Source organism: Esox lucius, chromosome 3, assembly GCF_011004845.1.
Source record: "Esox lucius isolate fEsoLuc1 chromosome 3, fEsoLuc1.pri, whole genome shotgun sequence".
Taxonomy (NCBI): Eukaryota; Metazoa; Chordata; class Actinopteri; order Esociformes; family Esocidae; genus Esox; species Esox lucius.
In genome coordinates this window covers 35,017,449-35,029,315 of record NC_047571.1, presented here as the reverse complement: position 1 = coordinate 35,029,315, position 11,867 = coordinate 35,017,449, and the positions used below count along the sequence as shown (strand labels likewise).

The following is an 11,867-nucleotide window of genomic DNA, read 5'->3' as shown; positions in this document are numbered from 1 at the left end:
AAAACCTATTTTTTCCCCTCTTTCTATATAGACACGCGCGATGCCAAACCAAACCGTTATTTCTTCTGATTGTGCCGCAAAATGCTGTGAACGTTTTTCCCCACAACATGTTAGACTTTTCCTACAGGCCGAATTTGTTGAATGACCGTAAGCAAAGAACATTCTTTATATTCTCCACATAATTATAATAAACCATATACAGTTTCTGTATCATGTGTCGAACACACTGCATTTCTTTAGCCTACTAAAAAAATATGTTTATTCCGATCAAACAAAATACCATGTAGAATGACCTGAATAGAGAGAAAATATTCACTTTATTCAAACAACACATGATGACACAGTTTAATCTATACGAATGATTTACAGACGGGAAAATGCAGGATTATTTCTGGGCTGGACCGACCAGCATCGTCACAGTAGAGAATCTGGCTTCACGTGAGGGAGAAAGAAAAGAGAAGAGAGATGTGGAGTAGAGAACTAATGACTGGAAGGCCGATCCATCCCCGCGCGCTGAGCTTTAATTAAATCCATGGAAAGAACGAGAAAAAGAAGGAGAGAGAGAGAGAAATGCAGAGAGGCACCGCGCGCACATCTGGATTCAATCTGCAGCCCTTTGATGGCATCAAGTGTTCTTTTCCCAGATGAGGGGGGCCGGGGCCGAAACGGGTTGGCCGGGCCAGGCAGGCGGCTTGGAGCCCGGAACAGTTCAAACCCATGAATGCCATTCCTCCACATGGGACACCTCCCCCTCCCAGTTGATAGTCGACCCAGAACCCAGGCAAACAACGCACGCAACAGTTGATTTTTTTTAACGCTTCCTCTCTATAGTTTGGTCGCCACTCTGCAGACAGAAAGCTACATTAATCACACGTAGTTTATAGGATATTATGTTGTGTTTGTTGGTGATGGATATTGGAGGCCGCTGTGCAGATTGTTTATTTCTTACGCACAGCTTGTACTGCACTTAGGAATGGTTGGCGGTTAGCCTATCACAACCAGAACAGATAACTGCTTTGAGTTATGACGAAGTTACATATTTTTTTATTATAATGTCAAGGCATGCCACGGTCTCAGACAACTTGCAACCACTGAGAACCTCCAATCTTTATAATTGAGTATGGATTTAAATCGGTTTGTTTGTACTTAATTATGTGTGGATATATTTGCTTAAAACAATGCTCAGTTCCAATTATGGTATACATTTATAATATTTATCACGATGTGGCAAAATGCAGACTACCATTATTGCTCCAATGAGAACAGAAAGATAAAGAGTTTAATAATCAAAACACCCAAACACCCATTACCGACTGCCACAGCTTTCTGTTAATCAGTGAGTTGTAGTGTTGTAGTGTTGTTGCTTTGTTGAAGGGGTGGGGTGCTTTAGGCTGGAGGAGAAGGACTAAATCACGTCAGAGAGAGCGCAGAATGCATCGCCACGTAATTGCAGGCGGCTTCCAGGGCGATCAATTTTCCCCTGAGACTGCAAGTACTTTATTTCCCAATCAGCATCTCGCGCTCAGGCCTGGTCCCGCTCAAGCACGCTCGCTCTGAGTAGTGAACGGCTCCGGGTCCAGCCTCTCACTGGGCGTTCCGTAGCGCGAGATATTACTCAACACGCGCCAATGTGAGAGCTCGTCGTGTACCTCTAAAGTCATACAGCGGTCTGGAGTTATATGCGAGAACAGTGGTGAAACTTGGAACAACTTACTATTAACCATTATTTTTGTGTAAATCTCCCGGAAAACTCCAAACATAAGCCAAATGGTGTCGTGTTTTATGTTTTGGGGTTTTACTTGAGTTCGAGTGGAACTGAACGGGGGAGCCGAACTGTTCGTCAAGTGGAGTCATTTTGGACATTTCAAGCGGATACATACAAAATAGTACCGAGGTCTGTCTCGATTCGAAAGCAACGCTGTTATGGGGTTGAAGTTCTTGATATTTTTCTGCTCGTCGAGGATATAAGTTTGGTGATTTGTTAAAATCAGCGTTTTTACACAATTAGCCTTGGTCAGCGTCATGACTTCTGGCTATGCGCATGTAATGGACAGACAAGCTTCGCGCCTGGAGAGCCCCTTATCAGCAAATCTGGAATCACTGCAGGCCAAGAAAAACTTCACTGTCAGTCACCTGTTGGATTTGGAGGAGGCACGGGAGATGGTGGGAGCTCAGGCCGACGAGAGCGCCGGGGAGGTGGGGAGGAATATGATGGAGTCCCCGGGGTTGACCAGCGGGAGTGATACTACGCAGCAGGATAGTAAGTTGCTCTAATGGACTGATTAACACCTAAACAGAAAGAGGACCGACACATTAAACACATGTCCGTGAAACTGTGCTGCTGAAACCTTTCTCTTGTGATGAACCAGGAGACTGAAGCGCACCAGTGGCGACATATCCTTGTTTTAGTCTTGCTCTATTCGGCAATTAGCTTACGTGTTAAATCACGTCACTGGTGTCTGTTTTCCAAGACTTGTGAGAGACATGTTGGCCATGGTAAACACATTAGACTATGCCGGAGTTATAACCACAATTACCAGGTTATTAGGCTACCTGTCATAAACCTCGTTGAGAAATAGACAGTGAAGTTATCCTCAACTGTAAGTATGTATTCATAAAATTACGAAAACCAGAATTAAGTAGTTAAATGTGAAAATATAGGTAGGCTGTTCTTTTAACAAGTCATGGCCTAATAACACTGGATATTACCAGTTCAATATCTGACATCAGACAGTTTAATGCACAAAAAGAGAGACCCATTATAATTATCTGGTTTACAACTTTTAAAAAACGAAATAAAAAGGAAATTAAAAGGAGAAATAAACTCATGTTTTTATTATTTCAGCCATAAACACCAATAATCGAACCAAACCCCGGCATTGTTTCTCTGATGTACGAACCAGCTCTCAGGAGTTTAATTTTCGATGCAGTCTAGTAAAAATATACAGCTCTGTTTGTTTACGTCGGTCAGAAATTAATGTTGACAGGCCTCTTAGATTAATCATGTTGTGAGTGTTTAGAGTTACCCAATGAATACTGCCTATATATCAATATTTAGACGGCTCTGGTAATTTTGGGAGTGTTTTCCGCCAGCAAGACATGGTGCTGTTAGATTAGTTATTAATTTGCTTCATGATCCAGAGTTGGAAATTAAAACATTTATGTTTTTGTCAACTAATGTAATTCCAACACCGTCTGTTTTTATGTGACGGCTTTAGAAGTCTTTCCAAAATCTCCTGGATCCCTTTCTTTAAGTGTCACACTCCTATCCTAAATCCCACGCCTATTTTCGTCCGGCTGTCATTTGCAAAGAGATTAAAAAATATATATTTGCTCTGGATTTTTGAGTTAAATAACATCCAATTCGATCTGTAACAACAAATATATTCAAAGTTACTCAAAAGGACAAACATGACAGAATGGGTTTCTTTGTCATTGCATTTTGCTTGACCACGTTGTATTGGTCTAGTTTAGCTCACCCGTGTGTTAAACGGGGCTTGACTTTTGTGTTTTGCAGGAACCACTTATCTTAATTGGAAAATAGTCTTACTTGTCCATCATCTCATCAAATATGTCATTGTATTAAGCAGTAAATCACTGGTTTTTATAGCAATATAGGGATATGTTGCTTACGGCTAAATGACATGTACACATTTGTCAATTAAATGTTTTATATATATAAAACATAAATATATACATATATTAATACATAGTAATATGTGCAATTTAGCAAAATTTTTGTTTATAATTACTATGTCTGTTTCACGCTATTATTAATATTTCTATTGCAGGCTATTATTAATGTGTCTGTTATAGGTTGTCATTAATATGTCTGTTGTAGGCCATCATTAATGGAGAATTTATCTTTGAACTTCATGTTAGTTCAAAGAAGACTAAAGACCAAGATATAATGTAATTCACAGTTAGATTTTCCTAGAAGCAATTAAACTTCTACATTAATCTACTAACTGTAGCCAACACTGGCATCATCACAGGAAATCGGGGCTTGTGAGTATTTAGAAAAATATCTTAAAATCACCAGATCAATCAACTGCATATTTAGTTACTTAAATGTGATTTGGATATATTTAAATCTACATAATTAATGGAAGCATACAAACTATATATATACATACAAAGCATATGATATATATATATATATATATATATATTTATATATATACATACAAATATATATGTGTATATATAGCTCATATGTTTCCATTAATTCTATAGATTTTTGCAAGCTTTGGCCAAAATGTCTGTTTAACAGAAACTGAACCATGGATTGCAGTTGTTGTAGGCCCACAATCTACTTGCAGGGTAAAAAACTACCAAACATGAAGTTGGAAAAAAATGAAGTTGTCTTTTAGATGCCTTTTAGCCATTTGGGACTAAATACAGGTAATGATATATGGCTTAGCTGTCAGGCTTCAGTCAGGAATCCTTCCATAACCCCAGCCTTTCATCTGGGCTGTGATAACTTCTCCCACAGAGGTCAGGGCACATCCATCCATCACCAGGCCACTGCAGCTCAGGAGCCAGGTCTGCTGTGTGTCTCTGGGGCTTTATTTAGTGATTTAACCGCTGATTGATGCAAAGGAGAAATGTGTCAAAGGAATGACTGTCTCTCATCAAACAGGAGCTACAGGCTCTTGGGAGGTTAGCGCTGAGCATCAGTGTCTAGAGAAAGGCGGCCTTGCCTACAGACTGCATGCCTGAAACCTTTGGGCATACTCTTCATGCTGCATGAACATACAGGGAGTGAAACCTTTAGGCCCTAGCCTGCGGAATGAGGCCATTGGGAGGAAATACATTCAGGTCCAATGAAACAACATTTTGTTAGCACACATGCATTTATATGTAATACATTAATGTGCATGTCTACAGTTATGTTGTTGTGAAAAAGCAGGAAAGATATGCTTGCCTTGAAAGTCTACATTATATGTGACATTTAGAATTTCAAAGACATTCTCCATCCACTGCATATTTTAGATCTATAATTAGACATTAACTGGCCATTAGAGGTTGAGGTCTTTTAAAAACAAGATATTTCTCAAATATTCACAGTATATTTTCTCAGCTTGTGAACCAGGCATATTTAAGCAATTTAGGCAATAATATCAAGTAAAAAAAAATGTAGGATACAAAAGCAAAAAATAAATAAAAGACAACCAAAGACACAAAGTATAGGTTTTGAGAACAGAAACCATGACAGTACTAACCTATTGTATTTTATTTTCACGGGTTTGTCTATATATGAACATGTTTGAAGGCATCTATTTATAATCTGGAGTGTTTGATTCTGTATTCTTAAAATGTTCACCCGGCACAGCCAGAAGAGGACTGGTCACCCCCTCTGAGCCTTGTTCCTCTCTAGGTTTATTCCTACGTTTCTGCCCCTTTTAGGGAGTTTTTCTTAGCCACTGTGCATCAACACTGCTGTTGTTTGCTCCTTGGGGTTTCAGGCTGGGTGTTGTAAAAGCACTCTGTGACAACTGCTGATGTAAAAAGGGCTTTATAAATACATTTGATTGATTGATTTGATGTACTATTTATTACAATACATATTTTTTAAACTATACTTCCTACGAAATTTTTGATTTCAGCAATTTCTTCAAAAAAATTTATTTTCTTGTCTCTCTGCAGATATTCTAATATGCTTGAAACATCAAATCACAGTATAAAATTGCAAAGATATGTAAAATCGTACGAATCTAGAGAATCACAATACCTGTCATATCAAGACCTCAAGTATGGCATTAAAGATCCTGTGTATTTCCCTCCAGATGAGCATGTGAGTTCAGAGGAGAAGAAGAAGCGTAAGCAGCGTCGCAACAGAACAACCTTCAACAGCAGTCAGCTACAGGCCTTGGAGAGGGTGTTTGAGAGGACCCACTACCCTGACGCCTTCGTCAGGGAGGATCTGGCACGCAGGGTGAACCTCACTGAAGCACGAGTGCAGGTGAGAATCACACAGGTATATAGAAGACCCGAAATGTTACCTCAGCAGGGGTCACATTAGGGTTCATACATTACAACAATCAGCTGTGTGGGGTTTCTATTCAGCACCTTCAAAGACATGACATATTGTCAATAGCAGGGGTTATAGCTGTTCCTCTTTTTAAAGACATAACAGTAGTTAATCTGGATCGGCTGGAGTTATAGCTGTTCCTCTTCTTAAAGACATAACAGTGGTCAACCTGGGTCAGCAGATGTTATAGCTGATCCTCTTCTTAAAGACATAACAGTGGTCAACCTGGGTCAGCAGATGTTATGACATTTGTCATTCTGGATCAGCAGGGCTAATAGCTGATCCTTTTCTTAAATACATGACAGTCATCAGTCTGGTTCAGCAGGGGTTATAGCTGATCCTTTTCTTTAAGACATGACACTGGTCAATCTGGAGCAGCAGGGGTTATAGCTATTCATCATCTTAAAAGACATGACAGTGGTCAATCTGGATCAGCAGGGCTTATAGCTGATCATCTTCTTTAAGACATGACAGTTGTCAATCTGGATGAGCAGGGCTACTAGTTGATTCGTTTCTTAAAGACATGACAGTGTTTAATATGGATCAGCAGGGGTTATAGTTGATCCTCTTCTTTAAGACATGACAGTGGTCATAGCTGATCCTCTTTTTAAAGACATGACAGCGGTCCATCTGGATCAGCAGGGGCCATAGCTGATCCACTTCATAAAGGCACAACAGTGGTCAATCTGCATCAGCAGGGCTTAGAGCTGTTCCTTTTCTTAAAGACATGACAGTGGTCATAGCTGATCCTCTTTTTAAAGATATGAAAGCGGTCCATCTGGATCAGCAGGGGTCATAGCTGATCCTCTTTTTAAAGACATGACACTGGTCAGTCTGGAGCAGCAGGGGTTATAGCTGTTCCTTTTCTTATAGTCATGACAGTGGTCATAGCTGATCCTCTTTTTAAAGACATGACAGTGGTCATAGCTGATCCTCTTTTTAAAGACATGACAGTGGTCATAGCTGATCCTCTTTTTAAAGACATGACAGTGGTCAATCTGGATCAGCAGGGGATATAGCTGATCCTCTTAAAGACATGACAGTGGTTATACTGGATAAACAGGTGTTATAGCTGTTCCTATTCTTAAAGACATGAGAATAGTCTATCATGATCAGCAGGTGTTATGGCCGAGCCTCTTCTTTAAGACATGACAGTGGTTATTCTGGATCAACAGCGGTTATAGCTGTTCCTTTTCTTAAAGACCTGACAGTAGTCTATCTTGATCAGCAGGTATTATGGCTTAGCCTCTTCTTTAAGACATGACAGTGGCCATAGCTGATCCTCTTTTTAAAGACATGACACTGGTCAATCTGGATCAGCAGGGGATATAGTTGTTCCTTTTCTTAAAGTCATGACAGTGGTCATAGCTGATCCTCTTTTAAAAGACATGACAGTTGTCAATCTGGATCAGCAGCAGTTATTGATGTTCCTCTTCTTTAAGACCTGACAGTAGTCTATCTTGATCAGCAGGTGTTATGGCTGAGCCTTTTCTTTAAGACATGACAGTGGTCATAGCTGATCCTCTTCTTAAAGAAATGACAGTGGTCAATCTGGATCAGCAGGGGATACAGTTGTTCCTTTTCTTAAAGTCATGACAGTGGTCATAGCTGATCCTCTTTTAAAAGACATGACAGTGGTCAATCTGGTTTAGCAGCAGTTATTGATGTTCCTCTTCTTTAAGACATGACAGTGGTCAATCTGGATCATCAGGGGATATAGCTGTCCCTTTTCTTAAAGACATGACAGTAGTCATAGCTGGATCAGCAGGCGTTTTAGCTGATCCACTTCATAAAGACATGACAGTGGTCAATCTGGATCATCAGGGGATATAGCTGTCCCTTTTCTTAAAGACATGACAGTAGTCATAGCTGGATCAGCAGGCGTTTTAGCTGATCCACTTCATAAAGACATGACAATGGTCAATCTGGATCAGCAGGGCATATAGCTGTTCCTTTTTTTAAAGTCATGGCAGGGGTTATAGCTGTTCCTTCTCTTAAAGACATGACAGTGGTCTAACTTGATCAGCAGGGGTTATACCTGAGCCTCTTCTTAAAGACATGACAGTTGTCAACCTGGATCAGCAGGGATTATAGCTGATCCTCGTAAAGACATGACAGTGGTCAATCTGGATTAGCAGGTGTTGTAGCTGTTCCTCTTCCCAAAAGACATGACAGGGGTAAATCTGGATCAGGGAAGTAGGGACGTTGTTTCTTCTTTGCCCTAATGGTCTTTATCTTGACAGATGTCACTAACTGATTTACCCGATACAACCACATCTCTCCCTAACCATGTGCCATTTGTGATGTCTGACCAGGTGTGGTTTCAGAACAGGAGGGCTAAGTTCCGTCGTAACGAGCGAGCCATGTTGGCCAATAAAAACGCCTCCATGTTGAAGTCCTACTCTGGTGATGTCACAGCGGTGGAGCAGCCAATTGTACCTCGCCCTGCCCCTCGGCCTAACGACTACTTGTCCTGGGGCTCCACTTCACCATACAGGTAAAGATCCTAACCCTAACCTTTGAGCCTGCCCCCTCAAGCTAACGACTACTTGTCCTGAGGCTCCTCTGCAGCGTACAAATAGGGATCCTAGATTTTTTTTTAGGTCAGAAGGTAATCAGCAGCATATTCAGACTTTTTTGTTCTTTTCAAGTTGAGTTATTGGGCGGTGCTCTGAACAACAGAGGGTTGTGTCATATCCCCCAGGTTGACATTAGGGCATTTTATTTTCCCTGGGAAGTCAAATGTATTACACAACCACCTCAAACCATTTTCTAGCAATCCAACAAATGTCATATGAAAAGAATGCAAATACCAGAAAACTGTTTAAGAGTCTACCACATAGTTAATGGCAATGTCTTGCAGGCTTGCTAACCAGTTAATGTTAGGTTTTCTACATGGTGATCTGATTGATTACCATGCATCGCCTCATTTCATATGGAACACATCTAAGTTCATTAACCTTAGTTAAAATATGCACAGTCCATATACGAGATATTCAGACCGTACTGTACCCTTCAGATTACCCAAGGGAGTGCCCCGCCAGCTCTGCTGTACATACATACTGCAAGGGGAATGTTTTCCGTTTCTCTTGACAAACGAGCCATTGTGTAACGCACATCAAAGTTCTAAATGAATTTTTTTTTCTGTTAGTGGAAAATTATTTTTTATTTCATGAAAAATCATACGCGGAATTAATTTGTACTTCTAGCCTATGTACCTTCTACCCACCAGCAAGTTGAATGAAATGCAATTTTGGTTTGGGATTAGGTCTGGTTAGGGTTAAGATACAGGTTGAATTGTGGGTTATTAAGGGTTAAAGTTAAAGATATTGTTTTATTAGGGGTCAGAGTTGAAGGGTTAGGTGTGAATATGTTTATTAGCTGATGTCTTCCTGTCTCCAGTGCCATGGCTACATACCCCCCAACTTGCTCCACCACCACCTCAGTCCAGGGTGTGAACATGGCCAACAGCATCGCCAACCTCCGGCTCAAGGCCAAGGAGTACAGCCTCAACCAGGTACCCACCGTCAACTGACGAAGATCATGAGGAACAGGAGGAATATACAGACTGACTTCTAGAAAGCTATGTCTTTCTTTTTTGTCAGCGCACCATAATTTCGATGAATGTATTTTAGGGTGTTTCTGAGTGCACAACTGTCAACCGGAACCTGGGCCCGAGCACCAGAAACAAGTAGACGTGCCACGTCTAGTGACGTCGGCATGACGACAAACAACCGCGACCGAAATCAATGCGTAAAAAAACATGTAGCCAGCAAACAGTTGGAGGAAACAGAGAGTGACTGATCATTTATTCAACATTGTTCCAGAGACATTTAGTACAGACTTCCTCATCTGAAACAATCCCTGGAACCAACAGAAGATGTGACACCTTTGCCTTCGAACGCTACATACGACTTAGGAGAGAGAATTTCATCACCGTCTTAACTTCTTTTCTATTAGTTTTTGGAGAACTGTCGATGGACACGCCGAGGCTTGGGCGGAGGCTCGGTGGAGGATCCCAACATTCTCTCCTGAAGTTGTGATAATGCAGTGTGTTGACATCCATGACATGAGACAAACGCCTCAGGTTCCATGAGAGGGAGGGACACGCTACACCCCTCGTCCAATAGAAACATGAAGACTCAACGCTGTTTATCCCTGTTTGTATTATTTTTTGGTTTTGTCGGCTGCATTAGTCTTTTGAATTTAATAGCTTTTCTAACCTCTATATACTGACATATATCATTATTTAGTAACGAACCTTTACAACCAAGAGATGCCAACACCTCGTACTGTACCGTAACCAAGTCACAGGGTTTGTGCTTAACAACGCTGATGAAAAAACACATAGTATTTCCATTTGGGTTTCTTTATACTTTTTCCATCTTCAATAGGAGTCACCCTCTATTCTGGTAGCTGTTGCAGGCAACAGTGATCTATAGGGGGGGACAACAACTACATACTGCCATGTACTCAGTAGCCAAATGACTTTTACAAATAAACATAGAAGAAAATATGTTTGTAATGGGTTTGTGTTAATTGTGTGTTTGGTAGTGAGCTGGATGAGTTGAATGAGTAATACACCCCCCCTGTGGGAAAGTTTCATAATATGATCGCTTAATGGAAAAGATCAGTCAAGAACTAAAGCCCAGCTAATGCCTGTGGTTTCTCCATTGCTCTCTACTTTCATGCGGTCAGCTGGAAAAACCTTCACTTACTCTCTCACACTTTCATCCACTTTCTCAGTTGTACTTTCTCCTCCCCTCCTCCCCCTCTCCCCCTCTCCCCCTCTCTCCCTCTCTCCCTCTCTCCTTCTCTCTCTGTCACTCTCTCTCCATCTTAGCGTGAGTACTTTCACCTTGAGCTAGCAAAATAACCAAACCAAGGGGTTCCTCAGACACTTTGTGAGAAATTGGAGAAACCCTGTCAAACATTTCTGAGGTTGCTGATTAGAAGGCTTGGTCCACCACATCTAAACCTTCACATCTCTCGCTTATTCTTCCTCTCGCTTTCTGTTTGTTGTCTTTCTGTCTCTCTGTCTGTTTTCCCTCTATTTTTCCCTCCAGCCTTGTTCACTTTACCAAAGCCAAGCTCAGTCTGAGACGTCTGTATATCTGTATCTCATGGACTATATTGTGACCCAATCTAACATCATTATCCAAGAGGCACGTGCGATTCCCAGATTCCCATACTGAACCTCATCAGCTCTCCTTCCATTTAGGGCATTTCCCTGTTTTCCAAACCCTCTGTTGACGATGGACTCAAATTCAAAGAAGATTGAGAAAGGCAGAGAAAAAAGAACTAAAGTTCTATAGGGCTGAGCGAGAGGGGACAGCTGTGGGAATTCATGAAAATACTTCTCCAAGTGTTTTATTAGCTCCTGATGGACTCGTCAGTGTAGTGAGGAGAGTGTTGAAACACAGAGACGCATCTAGGGGCCGCAGAATTTTTTCGTTTACTATATTTGTTTTGTTCAGGAAGAAGACGTGTTTATTTAGAAAATGTGCTGTTTATGACCTAGGAAGTACTTTTTTTCTACGTTAAGTGGCCAAGGGGGCAGGCCCTGGTAAGATTGATGTACCTGACCCCCCCTCCTTCCCCACACTGCACAATGATTGGCTGTGAAGTCCTTTGACCCACTGGCTGCATGGATCTGATTTGTTTATCACTTATCGTCACTAATCACCTTCACCAATAAACAGCATCACAATCTCAAGTGATCAAATCACTGGTAAATAAATACTACTTTCTTGCTTCCCTCTCATTTACCCTGAGGTGTGTGTTTGTGTGTGTTTGAGCTCCAGTTCCATCTGACGTAAACAGGAATCTTTAA

The 11,867-nt window shown here is 41.1% G+C and overlaps 1 protein-coding gene across 1 annotated transcript; it reads left to right on the top strand.

Moving 5' to 3' along the window:
* The first annotated feature begins 1,587 nt into the window (after window positions 1-1,587).
* LOC105008992 (paired mesoderm homeobox protein 1) lies at window positions 1,588-10,562 on the top strand. The gene is made up of 4 exons (XM_010868374.3): window positions 1,588-2,260; window positions 5,790-5,965; window positions 8,350-8,531; window positions 9,437-10,562. The coding sequence occupies exons 1-4, from the start codon at window positions 2,023-2,025 to the stop codon at window positions 9,567-9,569; spliced, it is 729 nt and encodes a 242-aa protein (XP_010866676.1). The 5' UTR covers window positions 1,588-2,022; the 3' UTR covers window positions 9,570-10,562.
* The last annotated feature ends 1,305 nt before the right edge of the window (window positions 10,563-11,867 follow it).

Bases quoted from the DNA above. Each gene is read 5' to 3' on its own strand.
- LOC105008992 (XM_010868374.3), top strand. From the start codon at position 2,023: ATGACTTCTGGCTATGCGCATGTAATGGACAGACAAGCTTCGCGCCTG. The intron at 5,966-8,349 runs GTGAGAATCACA...ATGTCTGACCAG, and splicing joins TCACTGAAGCACGAGTGCAG to GTGTGGTTTCAGAACAGGAG. The intron at 8,532-9,436 runs GTAAAGATCCTA...TCCTGTCTCCAG, and splicing joins GGCTCCACTTCACCATACAG to TGCCATGGCTACATACCCCC.